This window comes from Diorhabda carinulata, chromosome X, assembly GCF_026250575.1.
Source record: "Diorhabda carinulata isolate Delta chromosome X, icDioCari1.1, whole genome shotgun sequence".
NCBI lineage: Eukaryota > Metazoa > Arthropoda > Insecta > Coleoptera > Chrysomelidae > Diorhabda > Diorhabda carinulata.
In genome coordinates, this window is record NC_079472.1 from 45,355,314 (window position 1) to 45,382,688 (window position 27,375).

At 30.0% G+C, this 27,375-nt stretch overlaps 1 protein-coding gene and 1 long non-coding RNA gene across 6 annotated transcripts; one reads left to right on the forward strand and one right to left on the reverse strand.

The window, feature by feature from the left end:
• On the forward strand, positions 1-27,168 carry LOC130900430 (probable multidrug resistance-associated protein lethal(2)03659). 4 transcript variants are annotated; one of them, XR_009060179.1, is made up of 13 exons: positions 115-331; positions 4,166-4,399; positions 6,096-6,346; positions 8,428-8,607; positions 10,456-10,612; positions 13,549-14,140; positions 15,916-16,559; positions 19,031-19,448; positions 21,048-21,198; positions 22,473-22,703; positions 22,842-23,184; positions 23,451-23,678; positions 23,756-23,868. XR_009060179.1 is itself a non-coding variant. In XM_057811046.1 (12 exons), exons 1-12 carry the CDS (start codon positions 255-257, stop codon positions 27,081-27,083), a joined length of 3,855 nt encoding a protein of 1,284 aa, XP_057667029.1. In that variant the 5' UTR covers positions 1-254; the 3' UTR covers positions 27,084-27,168. The 4 variants fall into 4 exon arrangements, 3 of the variants coding, with proteins under 3 accessions (XP_057667029.1, XP_057667032.1, XP_057667031.1); XM_057811046.1 differs by lacking the exons at positions 23,451-23,678; positions 23,756-23,868 and adding an exon at positions 26,507-27,168 and having other exon boundaries at positions 1-331; XM_057811049.1 differs by having other exon boundaries at positions 23,451-23,868.
• Positions 364-5,920, reverse strand: LOC130900434 (uncharacterized). Of its 2 annotated transcripts, none has more exons than XR_009060180.1 (2): positions 5,483-5,920; positions 364-1,595 (listed from the first exon to the last, which is right to left on the reverse strand). It is a non-coding gene; the product is annotated as an uncharacterized LOC130900434 (long non-coding RNA). The 2 variants fall into 2 exon arrangements; XR_009060181.1 differs by having other exon boundaries at positions 5,473-5,920.
• Positions 27,169-27,375: the final 207 nt, after the last annotated feature.

Genomic DNA, 27,375 nt, shown 5'->3' on the forward strand with positions numbered 1-27,375 from the left:
AACAATTTTTTGGAATATTAGTTTTATTGCAAAGCGAAAAATACTTAATATTATTAAATATTTAATTAAAATTGCGAAAATATATATATGCTTACATAATATTTACATAAAATACAAAAAGGTTTTATTCATTATCCCTATGTTCATTCGTCAAGTAATCGAGACACTGCATGTGTTTTTTGTATACATGGTGTAGAAACGCTGTTTTGTGATTCCATTACTATAATTTATCAATAAGCAGTTCGGCTTTGATCATGGATCACAGCGAAAAAGTTAACCGGCCACCTCATCCAAGGGATACAGCTAATATATTTTCGCTCTTAAGTTTTGCGTAAGTAATTCAATTAAAATAAAACAATATAGTAATTGTCAAGTTATATTTGAAGAGTAATTCATCTTATTATTCATACAGTTCAACTGTAATTAATGTTAAATACATATAAAAATGTTTCTGCCAAATGTTCTCTCTTGATCCTCTACCTTAAAGAGTTTTTTTTTTACTTAAAAACAAAGCGATTGGTTTATGGCTGGAAACTTCTATCACTCTTTCCAGTATAACTGGAATGTTTTGATTATTTTCCTATACTTTCTTTCTATTTCCAAACTCAACATTCATTATGAGTCTTTCTAGAATTATATATAAATAGGTGTCAATATTAATAAATCTTCAGATCTTCAAAGGATTTTGATTGTCAACAACTTGTTGTCATAAGTGTTTTTAGTTCCTCCAAAAATTTTTTATCGAATCAAATCTCTCCCAAAACTATCCAATTTTAAACAAGGATATTATATCTTCCAATTCTTTACCACAAATTATCTTGTTTTATCACATTTATGTTTATTATAAATAAGTTCTTCAATACCACTTTAATTAAATATCAGTTATTTTTTGGTAAACGCCTTGAAACATTCACCATTCCACATTCATTTTTCCTTAAAACGGTTTTATCTTCTAAATACTATAAAAAACTCAAAAGGACGCCAAGCCACGCCATACTTGGATTATAGGCGCGACCTAGCCCTTAAATTCTCAAATGGAAATGGGGGGCTATTAAAATTTCATTTGATTAATAAAAAATATTTGATCTCTGTTTTTTTTGGTACTTTTGGAGAATCATCTGAAACCTATAATTGATGTATTACGCAATCAAGTATTACGCAGTAAAGCCAAAAAATTGATAAAAGATTAAATAAAATTTTATCAAAATACATTACTTTGTGATCTATTAATAGCTCTTCTCCCAATATGTAGAAAAACTTCTGCATCAAGCTCTTTACACACAGTTGCCATTTTTCTCTTTAAATCTCAATGCTGTGCTATATAAACAATGGATTGCAGATGCTCCTATAGAAAGGCTATTGTGACTTTTTTTTTAAACTATCTGTCAGAATACCTAATCATTAAGCTACTTTATAACTGAAAGAAACTAATGTGATAGAGATCAATCTTGTTGGACATGAATAAGATTTTCCAATATTGTGTTACTGCCAATTTAGTTGTTAGCATTGTTTATCCAAATAGAGATTTATAGTTTCCAGATTGAATAAAGTTCCAACAATACTTTTCCGAAGAATACCATTCCGACCGCCGTTTTCTGTGGGAAAAATATCTTTTATAATTCAGATTAGTAAATTGTTATAGAAAGATTATTTAAAATGGTTTATTTACATGAAACATGCTCAATATTGACATTATGGAAATAATTCGATATATGGATATAGAACAAAAACACAAGAAAATATCCTATAACGCGCGAAGGAATATAAACTTGAAAAACAGTTGGAATGTAAGAAAAATAAGTACTCATCAATAAATTTTCTACTCTGTTAGTCAGATATCTGATGGGGTTGAAATTAGCCAATCGTTAGAATCACGAATTTTTACAGCACAAAAATTGTATTCTTATGCTGCATACTGATTACTGCAGTTATCTGAATAAATTTTGGATCAAGTAAACATAATTGTCGATGTTGGGAAAATGAAAATTCACACTTAAATTTCAGAAAAGTGTATGCTTGACAAATAATCTATAAAATCAAGTTCTAGGATTAATATCCTTTGATGATATTTGAAATTTTTGCTAGAAAAATTAGTGCCGCAAATCTTTAATTTCTTGTGTCCCACATAGAAAGATCTAGTGTCAATAATATCCCCATTTTGGAAAACCCATTATGGTGTATCTCGATATTGTATTCCCATCTTGATAGTTAGGTGAAAACGACCATCGAGACGCCCAGAATTCAATCCTTCAGACTTTTTATGAAGGCACTTAAAAACGAATTTTTTTACCGGGAAGAAGGATTTTGTCGAATGATAGACAACATTATGAGCATTTTTTTATTGAATGAATTGAACTCTTTTATTTGTTTACTTGTTTTTCATAATTATTATTGTATTTGAAAAATCACTAAATACTGAATTATTGAAATTATTCCAAAATCTGTAAACAACGATTTCCTATAAGAATATCTGTGCTAGAATATTAGGGTAATATTAATTTATTTAAACAAATATAGTAATTAAACTTTCCCATGAAGTAATAATCAACATCGTAAATAACTATAAAAAATAAAAGAAATAAAATTTCCTAATCATACTTCTTTTACTTGTATTGTTTTGGATATGGAACATTTTAAAGGATCTTGATTAATCGATTTATCTATGACAATATTAACTGTATTAGAGAAATTAAACAAATGCAAATCTTTGAAATGTCGTCACAACATACTTGGTACCGAAATATGCGTATTTTCTGTTGAAATGCTACAAATATTATGTACTTTGAATTATCTTTTTGAATAAAACAATGTCTCTATATAAATGCGCATTACTACTTAGTTAGCAAATATTAATAGAGAAAACAATGATACACATTTTTTAAACATTAATCGCTACATAATCCTATTGATAATGTTTTTAAAAATACAATGAAAAATGTAGATCTTTTTCAATCTATAACAAATTTGAAGGATGATACATATGCTTAAGGTATAGGTTTGGAAATGTCTAAATATACGCGATTTCAAAAGAGGAAAATGATTTCCAGTGCTGGCAATTTTTGAGTGAAAATGAAAATAATAATGAAAATTTAATAATTGAAGACCAAATAATTTTATACATGCAGTGAAAATTTTATTTTTACACTCAGAATAAGTTATTCGTAGGTATATGACATTGAGGGAATGTTTAAATAATGTTTAAACAACAACAAAATTTAAGAACATACCCACATTCTTTTAACTAATACAGCTGAAAATTCGAAATTATTTTCATTAGTAGAATTCAAAAATTAATGTCCATTCATTCAGCTTAAATGGAATTGTGTCACACATATTCTATGAATTAATAATATAACTTAAATTGGTACGATTCAGAACAAAAAAATATATTGAGGATGTTGTTTTATAATTATCGTTATAATTGAATTATCCAGAATCCATTTTGAATACTTCAGAATGAATTTAAGTATTACGTTAATATAAGTGATGCCAATTTTTGTCGAAGATATCAACGACAGTAGGTAATATGAATCTTTTACAAATTTGAGTAAGAATGACGATAAATCTGAAGACGAAGTTGTTCCCGAATCTGATGATAATAACGATTATTCCTAAGCATTAACATCAAATGCAAATGATAATTTGTGGATGTAAATTGAAAAAAATATTGAATTATTTTTTTTTTACAAGAAAATATTAGTGTAGGATACGTAAAATTTCACAGTGTAAACTAACTTTCTTTGATTGGCATGTATAATTTTTATAATTCTGTTATTTTTAAAAAACTGCTGAAAACACTAGAAACTTATGTAGAACGAAATAGCAGAAAGGGATACCCCAGAGACCTGGTAAATAGTGAACTAGTTAGTTACAGATGGCGTTAAATTTTTTTTTTAGAATTTGTCTTTTCAAAATTTAAATGAATTAGGTAATTTAATTCAGTTTTGTTAACATACTGATCATTTTGGGCAATATATGTTTCTGAAAATAGACTTTTTTGTAGTTGTTTTCAGTTTTGAAAAAATTTGACTAATCGGTGAGAAAATCATGATTAGTATCACCCGTTTTCTCTTTATTTTGACTAACTGACTTGAACGTTGATAATGATATAAATAGTTTGGCTCAACACCCACGAATTATGTGCTGATAATGTGATGCTTTGTAGATATTTAGCGAATTTATTCACTAAAGGATTTAAAAAAGATCTAGAAGATGACGATTTATACGAAGTTGTGGAAAAGGTTCGTTCTAAAAAATGCGGAAATAAATTAGAACACGCATATCTTAGCCGAGCCAAAAGTAAATCTTCAGTTTCATTTTATCGATTATTATGGCAGATGTATGGACTTCAATATGTTGGACTTGGTATTATTCAATTAGCTGTGAAATTATTTATAAGGTAAGCTTCGATTTTCTTTATAAGAATAAATAAAAAAACAGATTGTTGACCAAGTTTGTCTACTAGAATTAATTGTTCCTTATTGTAAAAAATTTTATTTTGATATCCGAATGATTATATGTAAACTTCCTTGCTTAGCGATTTTAATCGGTATAGGAGGCGTGTTGAAAAAAGTTATGTATGTATGTTATATATATATATATATATATATATATATATATATATATATATATATATATATATATATATATATATAAATCTAAAAGCAAGTAGGTACATAATGAAAATTTATAATTTATTGAGATTAGTTTTACTAAAGATAATAATTAAACGAAAGGCAGAAAATCGATAAAAAAAATAAAAGAAATTGAATTGATATTTGCAAGTTAATTAATTATAGTTATTTTATATATAAGGAATTATTTATTAAAAATGATATATTCTAAAAGGATTGCATATGTACAAATCATAATTTGTATCATAGAATAATGTTATTAATTATAAATTAATATAAAATTTAGTGGAAGATTGATTTTTTTAAAAAAAAATATATGAAACTGTTGCCAAAATGACCCATAATAGTGAGAATTCATAAACTATTAATGAAATAAAAGTTTATTTAAAAACATAAATATAAGAACTGACAAGTGTTTGAAAAGTGAAGGACATTGTGAGGAGACAAGAGAAAAAATCTAGTCAGTCATATTATATGGTTGCTATTGAAAAAAAAAGAGCATCAGGGATTTTGAAAAGAGTATCAGCAGAAAAGAGAATGGGGAGTGCAAAGTTATAAGAAATAGAAGTTAAAATTGAATCAAAATACAAAATAATTGCAAATTATTAAAGATGAATGGAAGATAAATATCTGGACTGAAGAAAATCCAATGAGTTGAAGGTTTGTTACTAATCCAATGAGTTGAAGATTTGTTACTGACAATTCACAGAAGTAAATGCAAGTTTTAGATCTGATATTGCAAGATATTATCATCTCAGGTCAGTTCCTTCACATATTATTGGCCAATAATAATAATAGTAATAATATAAAATAATTTATAAAAAAAAAGGAATATTACCTATACTTACGTTGATAATGGATAAAATTCCTGATTTGTGAGGTTAAGATTCCTTTTCCGTAGAAATAATATGAATTGTGTAGTATAATTAAATTTTGTTCAATGTATCATATGTAATCCTTCCACAGAAATAGAACTTCTTGATTATATCATATAAAATTGACATAATTTTCTAGTATTTTCCTTATATTGTACATCTAAATAATAGAATATTCATCTGAGTCGATTTATAACAGATAACTGTGTAGAATTATCAAATTAGAGGAACGGCTAACTTCAGGTTAGACTCATAGGCGTACTCAACTACATTTTATTAAACTTTATTTGAATTAAAAATAATACAATTAACTTTTAACATAAAACTTTTATTGATTTGTTAAAAGGAAAAACATCCATAAGTTATTTATTTATGCCAGAACTCAAAGAGAGAATGAGTTTCATGCCCGGCAAATAATGTGCTAGCGACAACAATAGAAAAATAAAAACAATAATAAAAACAATAATAGAGGTAGAAATAAATAATATAATTACAATATATATATATATATATATATATATATATATATATATATATATATATATATATATATATTGTATGTGTTAGCGTAATAATTTTTTTACAGTGTTTTGGAACCTAATGCTGTCGCTAATTTAATACAGTATTTTACCCCAGGTCAGATGAAAATGACAATTTACGATGCCCTTTTTTATGCTGGAATAATGATTGGAGTAAAAGCTTTCCATTGTATATTTTTTCAAAATTACCACGTTTTCTTATTAGAACTAATGATAAAAATGAAGGTGTCGATTACGTCTTTGATTTATAGAAAGACATTAAAATTAAGTCCTAAAGCAATGGAAAAGGCAAGCCTAGGTAAGTTGGAATTTAAATTGTAAACATTTTATGAATGCACTACATTTTAGGTAGGGCAAGTAATTTCGGTTAAATTTACATTTTCCTTACTGAATTGAAATATTTTCATAATATCTATACAGTTTTTTCAATTTTAATTTAATACAAGTATTAGCAATTAAAAGTGAAAATGTATGAGGGCTGTTACTTAAGAGTTTGAGATATGGCAACACTGATGTGAATATTTTAAATTTGAGTTTCCCATCATAAAGTTTGACATTTCTAATGGTTGACGTACTCAGAATATTTTGTCGAACGAGTGCTATTTGAGTTGCTTACAGATAGTTGAAACATTCATCTTGGTCAAAAAATAGAATAAAATCGCCTATATTTTCGTGCGATGATTTTCTATGACTTTCGGCGTGGATTAAAACAACTCACTTCGATTTTTGTAGATGAAGCACCGAAGGTTTTCCGAATTCAATCATGGTCGCACTTCTCTACAGGATGAAGGTCGTCCAAAATCGGCTGTTGTAGCAGAAAACATCAATGCTGTGCGTAAACTGACATGGGCATTAGTTCCACTTGCAAACATTCAATATTGAATGAACATTTGGATGTCAAAAAGATGTGAAAAAGCTCGTGTGGATTTTTGGGAAGAAATGCTGAAAAAATTCAATCGCGGTGCTACAAAAGACGCCTATAAGATCGTGAGAGGTTACGAATAATTAATTTATGCATATGAACTCGAAACTAAACAGTATTCGACTGTATGAGCCTTTTAAGACGAGCCAAACTTCGCAGCAAATGGTCGACTGTTTTTTCGGAATAACTGGACATGTCAACACCATTTCATTAGAGCCATGTCGAACGGTTAATTCTAAATGGTACACCATCATTTGTTTGCCAGAAGTGTTCGAAAAAATCAGGGAAACCAATCGGAGACGATAAATAATTCTCCACCACGCCAAAGCGAGCCTCACACATCAGTTCAAACTAAAAACGTTTTTAAATAGTCAAATAATCGTAATGAGGAGTCATCCACTTTACAGTCCACGTTTGGAATTCAATGATTCCTGCTTATTCCTACAGATCAACGTTTGTAGTGTGGTCAACGTTTTTCTACAGCCGTCGATACGTTCAAATCAAATGGAAAAAATGCCAATGACAATTGGTTCAAATGTATGCAAAGTGTATATATATATATATATATATATATATATATATATATATATATATATATATCTTAATGGAGAATATTTTCAAACCCAATAAATTATAAATATTTATTTTCATTTGTCTGTCTCTAAACTTAAGTAGCAACCCTCGTATAAATTACATACATATGTACATACAATAACTCCGTTATGCGACAATTTTCTCATCTATCAATATGCTGAGACCTACAAGATGCATAACTGCTTGAAAAAGCGAACATACGTTTTTTCAAATTCTCGTTCTTACCTAATATTTAAGTAGAATGATGTCACCGGAATAGACGAGCATAAGGATCAATGGATCGATTTGTTCGGTACATGAATAATGAAAAAAGAATAACTGTTACCAATGAAGAAACAGTTTCAAATCCGTATTGTTGTCCATTAAGCAATCGGGCAAAATCATTCATGTATGCTTTGAGTTTTATGCTTATGTTGACATAAGCAGTATTACTCGGAACTTGTATCAACAGAACATGAATATGAACTGCTGGCAAGAGCTTTTTGAGCAGAATGGCGCTATAGATACGAAAACGATTATAATCATATATTTTTAATTACCCTGAACAATTTGATAAAACTGCATATTGTAAGAACGAGTATGATAGAAACAATCTATATAGACGAAATCTAGAGGGCTTTGTGATTATTACACAACTATAGGCCACCCTGTAGATAGTTTCATATTTTTCAGATAAGGAGCAAGTCATTTCTTAGATTTTTTTAGGATATTTTCTATAATAACAGAGCTCTCCCACTACAACCCTTGCAAGCTTATAATCTCTAAGCTAAATACTTGATAAGCAATCAGTTATGCAAATTATGTAGACATATCAATGAATAAATTAAAGCTTCTCAAAGTACAGAATTTTCAATTTTTTATAGGTAACATTATCACTATCATCACCAAGGATGTACATCAAATTGATGCTGCTATAATTACTTTAAATGAAATTTGGATTTCCATGATACAAACGGTAGTTATGTGTTATCTTATATACAGGAGAATAGGAATATCTTCTCTTGTTGGAATTTCCATGCTGATACTCATAATACCATTCCAAGGTAGATATATTACACCAATATAATTAATAATTCATTAAGATATTCTCCAAGATAGATCTACAACAACCAATTACAGCATTAAAGAGCATTTTGTGGCATAATGCTCAACGTTGAATTCTTCAACTACTACAACAATTCGCACCATCCAGCACTCTCAAAAGTACTGCTTTCGCGTAATGCGCTAACTTTCTTCAAAATTGATCGAAATATTATTTATATTTTATGATTATCAATATAGTTTGTTGTTGAAAAAATTTTTAAAGCTTTCGTTTTGTTGCAGTTTTTTGTAAATTTTAAAAGTTAATTCAGACTGTGTTAAAAAATAAATATTAGTATTGATGGAGGTACGAGTATTGACTATTTTTTCTTATTTTCCATATTTAAAATATGAAAAAAAATTACATTTTAAAATTCGAAAACATGAATAAATTAATTTCAAAGAACTTAGCGCACTGTGCTTGGTACATTTGAAAAGTAATTCACGTTCCAATTAAGCATCAGTACAATTTTGTACTGTGCGCCACCGAGTCGCATTATGCTCTGTAATTGGAAAACTAGCATTTTTAATTCGATGTATTCACAACAGTTAAACATTTTTTGGTACAAAGCAAATTAGCATGGTATTTTGAAACTTATTAGCGATGTTTATTCTTCTGAAAATCTTTTACGCAACAAAAAATGCTATAAATAAAAATGGTAGTCTGTTCGTTGACGTTACAAATACTGACTGGTTTTCGGTGTTTAAACTGCGAGACAAGTGCGTCGCCAGCTTATGACTAATGGGGGAGGGCAATGGGGCAATATTATGGAGGATAAACAATATGAACGCCTAGTACAGTCGTGAGCATGAAGCGTTACACTTTGGAAGTCTTTGCCTTGATCACGATTGTGATAAGATTGGTTCTAATATCAATTTCAATGTATAAAGTTCACAAGCCCTCGACAGCACAATATCTAAATCAAACTTTTAAACACAGTAATAATTATTTATTTTAACAAAAATAATATTTAATTAAAACATAACCTGCGAGGATTTATTGCAAAACTTTTAACCACTTTATTATTAAAATTATTTATCTTTTTATTTATTATAGCTCTGTGTACACTCATCATACCCAAACTATTAAGGAGATCTTCTGCTATGGTGCTTCTTAGCCATGTTTTTAGTCTTCTGAGGCTGTATGGTAAAGCGATCAAAATTTTTAGTCCTTTTTCCGTTTCGGGAAGAAGGAATTTGTTTCTTTTGGGACATCAACAACTGTTAGAGTTTTTAGAAAAAGCCTATCGTGCCATTGCTGCCAAAGTTCGATTTCATTCTTTATGTTCGGTAAATCATAAAACTAGGTAATAGATTCACAAGTTTGTGGCAACTGACCCCCCCTCCTTTAGTGACACCCTTGCTGCGACACCGTTTTTCTTATCGTTGCGAAAGTGTATGTGCACTCATTAATCAGCACAAATTCGTAACAGTACTAGAAAACCATAATCCACGTCCATCTTGAGCGATTTTCGGAAGCAATGATTGGACTAACCCTATCAAGATCTACATAAATGTTCGGATACTAAACCCGTTTACTAACTTCACTTTCTACTCTAGTATATTGTTAGTTATTTCCATTATTCCCGTTTTTTAAACGTTAAGTTTAAGTTATGAATCCATCCCGTACATGGTTATTTTCGATAAATTCTTATGAGTAATTAATTGGCTGTAATTGTTCATTGTGTATTACAAATGCATAACTGAAATACGTACTGTACCTCGTGGTAACATTAAAATAATTCACACTATCCATATTTCATCAATTAATTCTTAGAAATAAGCTGAATTTATATAATTGTGGTTTGCAGCATATGTATCGAAACTTATCCGACGGTTTAGATTGAAGATGTTGAAACGAACTGATGATCGTTTGCAAAAAACACAGGAAAGTTTATCGACCATCAAAACTATAAAAATGTATACCTGGGAAGATATATTTTCACAAAAAATTGGAGAAGTGAGATTGTAAGTAATTTGAAAATTGTTGAATGTTCTCAATCTTCCCTCTACATACATGAAAAGTAATTAACTCAGAAATGCCATAGTGTTTCACAATGTGTAATTCACATTAAGTTAGAAATTATGCAAATGAGTATTGTGAATTTATATTTGATTATCTATTCTTCAATATTTGTTTTCTGTGGATCTTCCTTCAATTTGGAAGGTTTTGGGATAATTGACTTCATACTATTATGGGTACCGGAAAGTTATGTCCTTTCTGCGCATGTCAAAGATATTTTAGGGTTATTGTGATTTCTTAACAATTGAATATTAGCAAATTTTGATGGAATGACCATCTAAATACTTGTTGTACCAACTTTAAAACGATACGATTTAAAATTTTTAAAAGATTCTCCAAATATGAATGACCTCCAAGTTTTTTTAACGAAAAGTTATGAAACATCATATGTCATTAAACATGGTAAGTGACGGACGTCTAGAAATGGACGTCTTGGTGGAAATCCCAAAGCGAAATTGAGAGATATAGTAGATATCATATGGATGTGTGCATTATTTCACATTAGTATTTGAGTGTGAAATAGCTTCTTTTCAAATTGGAGTCACGTCTCCTCAAAATGAAACAAAAACAACGAATTGATGACTTAGAGCATTATTTGAAGCCGCTTAAATAATAAGTCGATGTAGATGAAATTTGGATCCATACTTATCAAAAAGGCAAACATCTGGATGAACTGAAAACGGCCGAAAAAGAGTAAATAACTTTAGTTTTGGAGTACGACCTTGTTATTGTTTACTATTTGTTGCTTACAGCTTTTAGAGAATATCGATAATTACAAGTAGTAATTCAAGAAGAACTACGTTAAATAGCATTTATACAGATGCATGTATCGAGCCCAAATCTGGTCAAGTAATTTGTTATAAGCAATTCAATTGTTTATAAAGCTATAAGTCTTTAACAAAGAGAGATATGAAAAAAATTCAAGAGAAAAATATTTATTTTTAAAAGATCCACAAAAAACCTTTTCACATGTTATCGTCAATATAATTCGAAATTATTACAAAATTGACTTTTTTCTCACTTTATTGGTCATTACTTGGTTCCTACATGACGTAGAAAGATTTAAAGTAGCTCATTTTAAACATTAAAGCTTAAGCTTTAAAATGAAATGTGGTAGAACTTTTAAATATTACAGTAACTTGATTGAACTTAATTTTATATGGTCTCAAAAATATATTAATATTAAAATATATTTATTATTTCATTGTTGCGATAATAATAATAAAGAAAAATATGCCCTGAGAAGATTATTATAAAAATGATAATTAAATGTATTACACCACATGCAAATGCTGCCACATAATAATACGTAAAAATATAATATCTATCATAAATACAAAATTCATTTTTATGTGTATTTTATAGGGAATGTGCATATATGTTACACGTACATATAAGTATAAGTAATAATTAGAAATGTTTTAACATTTTGTTCAATATGGAAGTTGATAAATTTCATAAAATTGTGAAGATTATATGTAGAAATCGAGTTATAAATTAAATTATATCACTCTTTTTCTAAAATAATACTCGCAAGAATAATTCTGATACAACAAACGATTAAAATTATCAAAGTTATTAGCTTGTTTTATAAATAAAAAAATAGATATTTGTATGGTACAATAAATCAATGAAATGATAAATATATTTTAGTATTTATATATTTATGAGACCATAAAAAATTAACTTCAATTAAGTTACTATAAAGAAGAAATCGCGGGCGCGCACTTTAGCCTCTAATAGCGCAGTTTAAATGCTGCATAAATTTACAACTAACTGTCGAAAACATAGTTGGAAGTAGTCAAAATGTTCGTATTGATTAGTACTTTAAGCTCTAGTCAAGTTATCCAGAACAACCCTCTTCACAGCGGCGCATCATCATCAATTACTTATTTATTATGAACTCTAACCTCTTTAAGTTATCTTGCTATAAATTTTGAATATGTTTAGTCTGTCTGTAAGTTTTAACCCCATTGAAGTATCATGTTCAATTAATTATTATTAATGTGACAATAATGAACCATAAATATATTTATCTTATTTTATAATTATTATGGTATAAGATAAGAACTAATATATAAATAAGTCTGTAAAACTAATATTTTGTTCATTCAACTGATATTCGTCTAGTACGCTAGTCAGATTAGTGTAACTATTTGTAACTTTAAATTATTAAATTCTCAGTTTGCTAAATAAATTGTTTTTAAAAAAGCAAGTTGGTGAATTGAGTTATTTAATTCTATTATAAGGTGCACCTCGTTTTTTAAAAATTATATATTCTCATAATACTGAGATAAAAAGATAAATTCCGGTGCTTTTTTTCATGAAAATTTCTACATTCAAACCTCTGTTAACTTTCAAAAAATAATATTTAAAAGGTCTACCACATCTTATTTTGAAGCTTAAGCTTTGATGTTTAAAATGAACTACTTCTACGCCATGTAGGAACGAAATAATTACCGATAAAGTGAGGAAAAACGTCAATTTTGAAATAATTTTGCATTATATTGACGAAAACTTTTTTTAAATATCGATCTTCTGCAAAAAACTATAGAAACCTTTTTTGTAGATCTTTTAAGAATATTTTTTTTCATATCTATCTTTGATCAAGAGCTATATTTCTATAAACAAACCCTTGAAAAATCATGTGAAAACGTTCCTCAAACTGGGGGGAGTATGAAACGGCTACGGAACCCTCCTAGCTACCGTACGAATATAGCAATATAGCTAATAATAATAAATACTCTAAATAAATACTCAAAATCACATAAACCACTGTACCCAAATTTTGAAAATAAATCACGGCCCTTGATTACTGTTGTAGTTTGATTTTGAAGTAAAAATATGTTCACGAATTTAATGATTTTATTGTTTATTTCAGCAAAGAATTGAGGACCCTGTTAAAAGCAGCATACTTAAGAGTATCTTTGATAATATCAAGTAGTTTGATCAGTAAATTTGCCTTTTACGCAATGATAATGACGTATATTTATTTATATCAAAATATGACTGCTTCGGATGTATTTTACATCATGAGAATATTCGGCACTTTGAGATTCACAGTATCATTATCATTTTCACTCGGATTCACTAGATTAGGAGAACTTAGGGCTTCTTTGCAGAGACTTAAAAATGTGCTAGAATTCGAAGAACTACCTGATTTCATAGATAAACGTGACGATGATCCACAAATTGATTTTAGATCGGCTACGGTAATTTTACACAATAAAGAAATTTTGAAAGATATAAATTTAAAGTTATCGAAAGGCTTGAACATTATTACTGGTCAATTAGGTTGTGGTAAAAGCTCCCTCATAAAAGCAGCTTTAAGAGATTATCCCGTGGAAGACGGAGGTGAAGTGAGGGTCCGGGGAAGGATGAGCTACGCTTCACAGGATCCATGGCTATTTCCTTCTTCAATTAAACAAAACATTCTTTTTGGTGAAAAATACAACGAGGAGAGATACCGGCAGGTAAGTGATAGTTATATCAAATCTTAAGTTAATTAGTATATTCATTTTCGAAATAGTACATTTGTAGGAATGTTTAAACAAAAAGCTCTCTAATTTCACTCTTCTGCTAAATACAACAAGCTAATGAAACTACAATACTAGCATAATATTTATAAGGACGATTACCCTCGGCAAGAAACTGTCTGCTTTTTAGATACTGGCTTGTGTATCTCACTTTCCCTTCCAATATAACCAATTGGTTTATAAATTATTCCAATAATTACCTGCTTTTTGGGAACTGTAGGCGATAGCTGTGGCTTTTGGTAGTAAAGTGCGGTAAAATATTATGAACTCCTTTACGAAAACTTCTCCCGCATGGATGGTTCTTGGTTTTTTATTCTTGAATTTGTCCCAAAATGTGAATCGTTCTCTTCTTCAGTGTCCTTATAATATTCTTCAAGTTAATAATCTTGGTCTCGATTTCCACTTCACCTTACAAATCGTCAGTTTCTTTTATCAAAAGCTCGTTTAATACGAGATTGTTTTTTTTCTCAGAGTGTTACTTCTTCAAGATTATCCGGACTAGACTGATCAAATTTTAGGGCCATTTTCGTGGAAAGCCAAAAACATGGAAGAGAAATAAGCCAAAACACTTGCAGTAGTACAGTGTTATAAATCTCACATTTCTGAGCAACAAACGAGACATTATTGATGAAAAAATATTTATATTATATTTTATTTTATACGATAAATGAATACTTATGATAAAAATAGAGATGTAAACGTGCTATATATTGTTTGGCATTTTAAGGTGCAATCTGTCTATGAGATGTCACTCTCTTCAATAAACTTAAATTAACTGACTAGGTGGAGTCTAATTAAAAGTGGTGGAGTTGAATTAAAAGGTCTCTTAAAACAACTCAGTGGGGCTCGTTTGCATTAAAAAATCAATCGCATGATTCGATATTTTCAAACGGGTCGAAAACAATATAGTCAAAACTTCATCCGAGGAATCTGCTTCCCAGAGACTAAAAAACTATTTATTAAGGCCAACAAGGTCATGGCCACAGTGTTTTGTTTTTCGGAAGGTATGATTTTTATTGTTTATCTGGAAAAGGGAATAAGATTGTGCTGACACGTTTTGATGACCGCATTTGTTGAAGAAGAGAGCTTTGTTCCATAGCGAAAATGCGCTGGTCCGTTCATCCGATATTGTTGTAGGACAAAATTAACCGAACTGCGTTACAATTTACTGACTCTAAACTTTAACAACAATGGCTTGGTTGGAAGCGATTTGAGTTAAGTGAATGCGCATTTCCAAAAAATTATTTTTTTGATAGTCTGGAAAATTGGAAGCCCCCTGGACAAGTGTGTAGTGCAGCGATTCTCAGAGTGGTCCAAATTCCCCCCCAGGGGTCTACGGGAAGCTCTACAACAGGAGGGTATTTGAATTTCTATAGGTAGATCAGATTTTCTGTCGAGTTGGTAATATGGTATAAATGTATGAACAGAAACTTTTAATAAGTATTTTCAAAGTGGTTTACGAGGGGAAGCTTAGGATCTGGTGTAGAGTTAAAAACAGATTATGTTGAAAATATATTTTGTTATGGTAAAGTAACTTTTTCTCTCTTCCGTCAAATACTAACGCCACGAAAAACACAAGCGTGTCTTTGTTTTTTTCATATTACTTCGCATTTTTCGTTCCCTTTTTGTTACAATATTTTTTAATTTGAATGTGTGGAACAACAATTCTTATATTTTTAGATTGAGTTCAATTGATTAATTTATGTTTACAGGTTATATCAGCCTGCGCGTTAGCGTACGATTTTGAAATTTTGGAAAAAGGAGACGAAACTATAGTAGCCGATAGAGGAATGAATTTAAGTAAAGGGCAGCAAGCTAGGGTTAATTTAGCACGAGCGGTTTATCAAGATAGTGATATTTACCTTATAGATGACGCGTTAACTGCCTTAGATACACGCGTTCAAGAGCATATATTTACAAACTGCATACAAGGTTTACTTCAAGACAAATGCATTGTTCTAGTCACACATAACAGTCATCATATTAAGTTAGCTGATAATATAGTGATATTGAAAGATGGAAAAGTTGTGTCTCAAACAGATCAAACAAATATAGCTAGAGAACTGATGGAAGCATTTGAAACTGTAGATTCTCATACTAAAGAAAACATTGATATGAAAAGTGGAAGTAAAGAAGATCCAGTCGATGAAAAATCTAAACTATTGAAAGGTCCTAAACCACAATTACGTAGACGACAAGTTTATCATGAGGTCAAAAAATCTGGTAAGGTAGATTTTGGATTATACATTGAATATGTGAAAATGGGAGGAGGAATATTCATTGGAATTCTACTGTTGTTGACATTTGCTGGTTCCACTTTTGTAGATAGTGCATCTCAAAAAATATTAACCAATTGGTGAGTAAGGTTGAATATTGCTATTACTAATATTTCAGATAGTTATATAATTAAGCAAAGTAGATTTACTTATATCAAATAAGTTCAAGAATAATTGAACGTACTGTCACTTCTGCATTTATTAGACATACAAGATAATCTTTGTAACAGCAATTACTTTAAAATTTTTTAATACAGTTTAATTTTTTTAATCAAACCTATCCATGCTATAAATCATTCTAAAGGTGATGATTCGATGCAATCAATTATTATTTATCGACAATTCTCATGTTTTCCGTGTTTTGTGTAAAAGTACAAAATGGGGAGAGTTGTTTAATAGAGAAGAATATTTATAAGAGTGCAAACAATTAATTTATACTATACTTCTACCGCTAAAACCATGATACTTGCTGAATTTCGAGCTCAAATGCTTTGTATCATCTTGTTCCACATGTTCTCTATTGGATTAATGTCGTGTCTGCATGTCGGCCCACCCATTACTGTAATACCAATTTTGGAAGGAATTTTTCACTATGCTGGCTGTATGAAGCTTAGCAATTTTATATAACATGTTATCTGGCTTTAAAGTAGTCTTAGTCGATATTTTGGGATCAATAACGCTCTGCGGTTATTAATGTTTTTCCAAAAACCTCATTATTACTGTCCAATGACTGACAGTAATATTCCTTACTTCCTGGAATTGCTGCTGCAATTGAATAGCAGAGTCTTCTTGAAGACTTGGACAAAAAAAGTGTTATCGTGGTCGATAGCTGCTTTTGGTCTTCCAATTCGATGCTCATAAGTAAAGTCTCTAGTCTCTTGGTCAAATGTAATATACCAAACTGTTAAACGACCCATGTTAAGTCTGGCTGCCAAAGTTGTCTGACAAAGACCTTCCTCTAGAGCAGCTCTATTTGGTTTTCCTGTTAAATTTTATGCCTAATGCTCTGTTCCAAGTTTGGAGTAAATGCCAAAGAATGAATTATCAAAATTCCTCTATGAAGATAATGTAGCAGCTTGAATACTGTTTACATGAGATGTGAGCGAGCTAATCGTAAAAATGAGTCAGTTGAGAGTGAGAAGAGAATGTGATGTCCTACAACCTAAAAACTAATTTGAAAAAGAATCCACATGTTCAACACCAAAAGTATGCAATCACAAAACAGCATTTTACGATTCTGACTCATAGTGTGAACTTGAACAAAGTCTTCTCCGGGAACCTTTCGAGGTATCAACCATTTTTGGTAATTTTATATTTTCACAGTCCCCCCGTTTTTGACTCTAGAAAATCGAAAAATCATCCGATTTCGATGAATTTTTTTTTAAATCTTCGTTTTAACGGCAAATTTACGAAAAAATCATGGGAATTAGAAAAAAATAAAAACTTATATTGGTTTCAGGGCTTTAAATGTTCATGAAAATGCACTCATTCACGTATAATTGTTGATAACTTTTTTCAAATAATCAAATGAAGTTGTTATATTTTTTTCACAATCAACACAAAAAACGAACAAATTAAAAAAAAATTATACAAAAATGTTGTTTTTCAAGTTCAATTTCTCTTAACATTGACATTTTCTCACATATAATCGTTTGTACCTTTTTTATTAAGTAATTATTAATTACTTAATAATTAATTGAATAATTAATTATATGAACAAAAACATTCTTAATATCACTTATTGTAATCAAGTGTACAATATTAAAAGTTAACTTTGAAAAATTGAAAATTTTCACCATTAAAGAAATGGTGTCTCACTAAGGTTGACTGCTAGAGATGAAAAATGAATAAACAAAAATTTTTTTTCGTTCGTTTTTTATGTGGATTAACAAAAAGAATATATGAACTGCATTTGATGCTTTGTAAAAAAGTTATGAACGATTATATGCGAAGAAGTGCGTTTATGATCACATTTAAAGTCATAAAGTCATGAAATCTCTAGGTAATATATCCGCTATAGAAACGGAGATTTAGAAAAAAAAATTATCGAAATCGGATGATTTTTCGATTTTCTACAGCAAAAAAACGAGGGGACGGCGAAAGTATAAAATTACCCAATTTTTCTGTGTTATGTATGTTTGAATAATTGTTTTACTGAATGTTATACCTGTATAATGGAGTTACCATTGCAATTTGTAGTTTTATTACAGTCTATCACTTGATAAATAAGTATTTAGTTGAGTAGTTCTGATTAAAAAATAAAAATAAAAAATGGGAAAATAATATTTTATTTGAAATGATAAAGTTCCATATTGTATTTATCCAGTATATAGATATTACATTTTAGGCATTCATATTGAATGTATTCAGTTTATTTAATGCAACTTTTGTAAAAATCTTTTTTTGTATCCATAATAAACGGGGGGTCAAATTATAGTGAAAATTCAGTTACAAGGTTTTCTTCACATTGATTTACACATTCTATATCTAAATCATATCGTGATTTTGATTATATCTAATAATTTTGATAAACACATTTATAATATTACAGGATAAACATCAGAGCAAACATAACAAGTTCAAGAGAAAATTTCACAAGAGAAGTAACATATTATAATAGAACTCATCCTAGTACAATAGATAATCCTGTGAATTTAACCAATGTAACATCTCACATGAATACATTATACAATACTGAAAGACAGGAAATGCGGGCCTCAAAAACATTACATATTTATACAATTTTGATAATTACCTTCGCAGCTGTCGAATTATTGAAGAATTATTGCATTCTGAAGCTTGGGTTTTCAGCGGCTGTTAAAATTCACAATAGGATGATAAATAGAGTGGTGAATGCTACTATGGCTTTTTTTGATAATTTCTTCATAGGCAATATACTGAATCGGTTTTCTCAAGATTTAAGTATCGTTGATGAACATATCGCAGTAATTCTCAGTCACATTATTTCAGTAAGTACAGTAAAATTATTTTTCCCAAACAATTAGTTATAATTTAATATAATAGATATGAAAATTACCTTTCGTTTCTATTCGAAAAAGATGTGTTGATTGATTACATATTTTGCTTATTCAACGTACAACTCAGCGTGTTCAAATCTACTCTAAATTTCAACTTTTCTATAATTTACAGGAGTAGATATATAACGTCAAATGAACTGAGAAATTATCCATAAGCTTCATCCAAATATGCCAGAGTCCTTAATTTTCTCTGACCAGTACCGCAGATTTCCTGCAGTAAAGGTTAACTCATGATTAATTGTATGAGTCTCTAGTATTAATGCGATATCTAGGTGATACGCCTACCAACATCCTCGAAAACTAATTTTTTGAGGGTATGCTGTCTTCCAAACATCCTTCAGCAGCTGTGGCACTATTTCCATCCACCATGGCGCTTCAATGTAGACAGCTTGTGCTAAAAGGGTTGCAGACGTTCGACGTAAACAATAACCAGTGTACTGTTCAAACCCAAACATTTTGCAATAATACAGAGAAGTTTTCCAAAGTTGTTAAGTATGACTATTGGAGCGGCCTAGTCTGTAGATTAATGTCTTTTTCCTGAACAGTCATGTGGCCGTATAGAAATTTAATCTCTCTTGATGTTTCAAACTTTTCAATGCATATTCATCAACAATAACGAAAACATGTTGACATGGTGTCTATGAATAAATTTCAGGGCATTTTCTCTAGATAACTCAATAGATTTGTTGGTCGTTACCATTTTGATCTGTATTCAAAATACTAAATTACAAATATTATCATTCACCATTAATGTCTTTATCATCATATATTTAACACACAGAGACCTTGGAAAAAGTTTTTCAGATAGATAGAGCCCAGTTTCGTTAATGTTTTCTATAGCATTTTCTGACATCCACTTCAAAAATTGGTCATTTTCGCGTGAATCTAAGGACTTTCTCTTTATAAGTTTTTGGAATGCCTTATCCGATTTTGTAATTTTGTTGGAAATTTCAATATCGCGTTTCATTTTTGTTTTTTGAATTGGTCATATTAAATATTTTAAAACTTATCTCCCTAACAACATTCACGCAAACAATAATAATGACGATATTATTTCACGTCACAGGACAAAATGAAAAATTGGTAAATGGATTAAATTTTAGGAAAATTTTATTATTCGAAACAAAAAAGGAGATGCTGTTCAAATTAGTACTGTTACTTTTTCGAAAGTTAGTGAGATGTTTTTTCAATCAATAATATTGACATGGGGTTATGCAAGCTTGTTAACTCTCGATATTGATGAAAAATTTAGGAAAATATTTTATTATTAAGCTCAATTAATTGTGTTTTATAACATATAACTAGCCTATTTGCCTTCTATCAGTAGTTTCAAGATTTCATAGTTATTATTATTATTATTAACCAGTTTTATTGGAAAATATCTTCGTTAGTAAATTGAGTATGTTGAGCAAGACTGAGTTTAAATGGGAAACTTATCTAATATTTTCCACTGTTACATATTACATCCTGTGAACAAAACTTTTAGGTATACTTAAATAAAAATGCTAATTGAATCAATAAATTTTGCAGTCCGTATTCCATTTAGTAGGTGCTATTGGATTAATTGCGACAGTAAATTGGAAGTTCGTAGTGCCTGCTATAGCATTGGCTATATTCTCAGTCGTATTCCGAAATATTTACATACGTTCAGCGAGAAGTTTGAAACGTCTGGAAGCTGCTAGTAAGTGCACTTTATTGTTTATTTTTATATAACTAAGAATTTTTATATTCCCACAAATACTAATTATTAATTTCTCATTTTAAATTAAAGTAGGCAATAACTACTAATTACAAGTAGTTAGGACAATATGATAATGTATAATATATCAACGTTGTTGTGGCAAAATATTCAGTGTCGGTAATATAAAAAGAGCTAGACAGATCTCTTTTTAAAGTGCCTTGCGCTATAGGAGCACAAAGAAGTACGTCTCCTTCTCATCAAATGTACGTCCTCACCACCACTCTAAGTTTCATAGCAATTTCCATTTCTACATATAGAGGACGAATTTTTTGGGGGGATGGGAGTACGGTAATACGTTCTCTTTCGTTCACCACTTCGTCGGTGTTACAGGTTTTCTGGGGTTTCACTATATCCTGGTATCTCCGTTCATCAACCAAATGTTCGAAAATTGGATTTAATACAGTGGCAGTTATACCTGTCTTCACTCAATCTACTAGTTAAAAGCAATTTTTTTGTCAAACTTTATTCTTCCCTCAATTTTGAACTTAATCCCGCGCGTGATAGGAGGTGGACGCGCACACGATAAGCGAAAGCCAAATGAAAAGAAACTATTCCAAACATCACCACAATCACAGCTCCGCAGAAGAAAATTTTTGTGTCATTGCCATTTCTAAAACAAACTATAACATATATAATAATTCCCATATCTCTACAAAAACAAATAATATTGAATACCTCTGACATACAAAAAAAAATCGTAGAACTGGAATAAATCCGCATGAGGACAGCCCCGACACTGAAATTCCGTACTTTATAAGTAAGTGCCGAGTCTGGGACAGATTTAGAGAAGCCGAAGGACTAGTCGGATTAGAGATTTTTTGCCGAGGAAGGTGAAAAAAGAAAAGTATTTCAAAGATTCCAAATGGAGTAAAATTTTTTATGGTTGGTGTGTTAAAAAAATAACGGCGAGTCTAACATAAGTGATCACTATGTCTATTTTAGAATAACAACTAAGAAAATGTAGGGTTCATTTAAAAAAATGATTGATAATTCACTTAGAACTGGCGGTATAAAACAAATATTCCAAATTCTGGTAATTTGGCCCGTGAAAAGATGCCAATTTATGATATTTCATGAATCAAGTGATGATTTTTTATGAAATATCAAAATTTTTATAGTAAATTTCAAACTGTATATTTAATTGAATTTAGTGTACATTTCAAATTTTGAAAATCATATATAATGCCCGAGAATAATAACCGATCGTTTTTTAGCTCGCAGTCCAATGGTAGGTCATTTAAATTCGACAATGGAAGGACTTACTACAATAAGAGCTTACAAAGCACAAGATATTTTAAAAGGAGAATTTGATAAACATCAAGATCTGTATATTAGTGCTTTATTCACTTCAATTTGTGTTAGAGCAGCTTTTTCATTTGTTATGGAAATATCTTCAACTATATTCACTGCAACAGTTATCATGCGATTTTTGTTCTTCGAACAAGGTAATATTAACGTCAATTTGATTCTTTTTCATTATAAAATTTGAATAAAATTTGTTTTGATTTCGCAATTCCGTAATTTAATGAATAATATTTTGCAAATCCTTAGATGCTTTTATTTATATATACTTTTAATTACAGGAACTGTAGCTGGAGATGTCGGTTTGACGATAACCCAAACTGGAATGCTTAGTAACATAGTTAATATGGCTTTACAAAGCTGGTCAGAATTAGAAAATACTATGACGTCAGTTGAAAGAGCTATGGAATACACTACAGTAGATGTAGAAAGTAAAACTGGTTTGGAAGTCGATAATTGGCCAAGTAAAGGAGAAATCAAGTATAAAAATGTGTCATTGAAATATACGAATTCAGAAGAAAATGTTTTGAAAAATATTTCTTTTGATGTGGAAGCGAAGAGCAGAATTGGCATTGTGGGAAGAACTGGAGCTGGAAAATCCTCTATTATATCTACTTTGTACAGGTAAATAGTTTCTTTTATCGACATGAAATTTTTATGCTGAAACATTCGAAACTTTATCGTTATATTAATTATTTTCTTATAAATGTTTATTAATTTGTCTCTTTTCTTCATACTAACCTTTTGTGGTTAAAACTACCAGAGATTCAATTAAAAATTTCCATCTCTATACATTATCTTTTGTTGCCTATTCTTTACAAGTCACAAGTTTACTTCTATGGTTTTTGTCACTATATATGTATACTTGTATCCAAAATCATTATTTATAGGTCTTCCAATATCAATTGCAGAAGATAGTCATGCAAGGAACAATCAATATTTCATAAATACGCACGGCACTCATACCAAATTAAGAAATGAAAAATAATTTTTACTCCCTGTATAAAATTAGGTAAACATAAATGGATTTCTATTGGTAGAAGTTGTCGGAAGGCGTATGTACACAATTACACAATTTCTTCGAAATATTCCTGCCAGACAGTCTGCGATAAGCAGTGGTGAGATTCATTTAATTTAGTGAGATTCATTTAATTCATAAATTTCTTTAAATAAAGACAAATATGTCATTTTCTAGACCATGGGTGAATGAAGACAATGAAATTGCACAGTGTAATGAGAATAAAGACAGGTATGAATTTAATAATAAAGATTCAGATATACAAACACAGAAAGTTTAAAAAAGGAAAATATTCAGCAATCTGATAATGCAATCTTAATAAGAATTGCTGAATCAACTAGAATAAATAAATTTTCCATTTATCGAGTAGTGACGAAAGTGGTTGCTGTGGATCATTCACAGAACCGAAGAACTGAAATCAGTTGACAAAGCTACTCAAGATGGTATATGTAGGACAATTTATAGTTTATATAAGGAGAACAGGGTTGCGACATTAAAAGTGATACAGCAAAAGGCCGCCGATTATCCAGAATACAATTACGAGTATATTAGTATAGAAACATTGCGTCAGCATGTGGTTTCAAACAAACAAAATTGAATAAGCGGAACGCAATAACCGAATCGTCAAGGATAGTTCGATGGCGACAAGATTATTTGCGTCAGATAAAAGAATACCGACGTTCTAATAGATACTTAATTTATCTAGATGAAACATGGTTTGACAGACACGATGTAGTAAATTTTGGTTGGGTTGAAAATAGTAAAAAAAATAGGCTGGAACAAAGACGGTTTCGTGTCTAATGCTTTATCAATATCTGCTAAAAAAATGAAAAACTATGCAGATGATTATCATGAAGATATGACACCATAATTATTTAAAAAGTGGTTTAATGACCGGCCTTTACCTAACATTCCTCCATAGTCAGTAATCGTTATGGACAACGCATTCTACCACTCGCGGCAACTCCTTAAGATACCAAATAGTAGTTATAAGTCTCAAATTTTAGCATTTTTGCCTGAAAAAAATATTGTATTAACAAGCTGTGCAAAGAAAAGGGTTATTTTCTTCTCAGACTACCCCCTTACTATTATATATTTAACCCTATAGAATTAACGTAAAATCAGAATTACGAAAATGTAATCAGTCTCCAGTACTAAGTAAAGAGGTTGTAGAGCTCGTAGTAAGAAAGTTCTAACAGCACATCTCTAAGAGCTTTATAAAAACTGTGTTGAGCATGTTATCAAAGAAGATGATGAGTATGTGGTATCACCCTCTTTACAACCCTTCATAATTCAATCAAATCATGACTCGTTCAGACGATTCTGACTACCATTATTACTTATAAAGATACTTTGGAATTGAATTATTTTTTTTATTTTGTTTTATTTGCAAAGAATTTAGTTTCCTTCATGGTTTTTGCTTTGAAATTTTGTGTTCCAGAAAAAAACAAATGGGGTACAAAAAGGGCTCAGTTCAAGTCTGGTACTCTCTTTAAACCAAACTCCCTTACAGGCAGATACATTTTACTATTCTATTTACGTTTTATAATTTAATATTAAGTTGTAGCCAGTTAACGAGGTATAATAATTATTTTTTCCAAGTTCCAAGTAGGACTACAATTAAGTGCATATGTCTAAATAACGGCGTATAATGCCGTCCAATTTATAATGATTCGATTCTTTTAACAAATACTTTCTTGCATAAGATATACATATTTTTATAGGTATTTACAAAAATAATAAATTTATAAAATGGAGTATCTATGCCTATGGTAGATCAAACAAAATTGTCGGCAAGGGTTTTTATAATCTGTAATTGATATTGGAAGGACTATAGCTGCATCCGGGAACATTTCAAATAGAAGAATTCCATAAGATTGTGTAAATTATAGACAAAGTAATACTAGACTGCACGTTTCATACACTTCCTGCATTGAAATCTGTAGATTGAAATAGACTCTGGTCTAAGGTAGAGATTTCTTTATCGCATTGTGCGGTGATTAGTGAAATGAGATAAGGTGGTAGAGAAATGGAACGTTCACAGCAGTACGATACATGAAATTAGAAGAAACATTTATAGCAGTTGACAAAAATGAGTATACCATAACTTTCTTGATATCTCATATTGGACCACGAATTTCATCGAATGTGCAGTCTAGTATTGCTATGTCAACGGTGTACAATAAGTTTTTTCGAAAAATCAGGGAATAGAAAGCAGAAATATGATGTTTCCCGAAGTTCTGGAATACAAAAAGAGTACATACACAGCAAAGTTACAAAATAAAATAATGGTGATAACACATAGGTTACACCATATTAAAAGGATGACTTTATATTTTTATTCGCTGCTTGAGGTACTCTTTGTAAAAAATATTTCTCTCATCACATTTTCACGTTGATCAAACTCTCTTAAAACCTTCTATTACTCTGGCTGCCAATTGAGATGTTAGAATTGTAATTGTGAGGATTAAGTCATCATTTTACATTCTTATCACACTTTTCCGTTTCCAGTTTGTTTGTCTATTTTTACACCAGTTCATCTTTCAGTAGGATGGACTCTTTAAAAACGAAATAGAATTTGATGTAGAAGGAAACAAACATAAAAAGCTTATGCTAAGTAAAACAAGTTATTCTTCATGAAATCAATTGTCAATCTTCTATATTAAGTTTCCAAAAAATACTATTATTAAAATTACATAAATGAAACAAAGATATATTCACTCTGTAATTTAGAAATGTGCGACGAATGAACTGAAGATGGAAAAGTAAAAAAATTATTTTTCTGTCTACAAAAAATTAAATTTATGCAATATCATTTAAAATTACTAATATAGTATCTATTGAATGTCACATATTCCACTCCTCGAATCCTTATTCATTCCGAAAATGTAATATGTAATATTCTAAGAAATTTTCGGAATTTTTCAGATTATACAACTATGATGGAGAAATTTTAATAGATGGAGTGGAACTGAAAACATTATCTCTCAAATTTTTGAGACAGCACATATCTATTATCCCACAGGATCCAATAATGTTTTCAGGTACAGTAAGAAGTAACGTAGATCCTTTAGATGAATACACAGATGAAGAGATTTGGAAAACTTTACACAAAGTACAACTTGATAGCGTTGTTCCTAACCTTCGCACTGAAGTTGGAGACATTAATTTCAGTACAGGTCAAAGACAGTTGATCTGCGTGGCTAGAGCGATTATAAGGAAAAATAAGATTCTTGTACTCGATGAAGCTACAGCCAATATGGATCCCGAAACTGAACTTATTGCTCAAAAGATTATTAATGATAATTTCTCAAACTGTACTTTACTAATAATAGCTCATAGGTTAGATTCTGTTTTGGAGTGTGAAAAAGTTATGGTATTGGATAGAGGACAGATAATGGAATTTGACAACCCGAAAAATCTCCTGAAGAATAAAACTAGCTTGTTTGCAGAAATGATGAGAAATGCAGGAATGGACCATCTTACAGAAAATCCTAGCTCATAAAAAAGTTTTATACTTCTAATAAATTCAACAAATTCACAATATTGTATTGTCTTATTTTAAATTAATTAAAAGTCCAGAAGCAGAATCTGAAATTTATATTTAGGTCCATATCATTCATCCCCCTAATACTATTAATACATTTTTGTTTAGGAAGTTTGTAAATATTCATTCAAAGCAGATTGTAATTACTTAATCACAAATTAGCGGACATTAATAATTTAGTTTGGCCAAACTAACCTCATGTAAAACACTCTTATGATTAGTTTTTAATCCTCTTTTGTCTGAATTTCTT

Coding starts and splice junctions, on each gene's coding strand:
- LOC130900430 (XM_057811046.1), top strand. CDS start 255: ATGGATCACAGCGAAAAAGTTAACCGGCCACCTCATCCAAGGGATACA. Junction 6,347..8,427: donor AATGGAAAAGGCAAGCCTAG/GTAAGTTGGAAT, acceptor AATTTTTTATAG/GTAACATTATCACTATCATC. Junction 14,141..15,915: donor ACGAGGAGAGATACCGGCAG/GTAAGTGATAGT, acceptor TTATGTTTACAG/GTTATATCAGCCTGCGCGTT.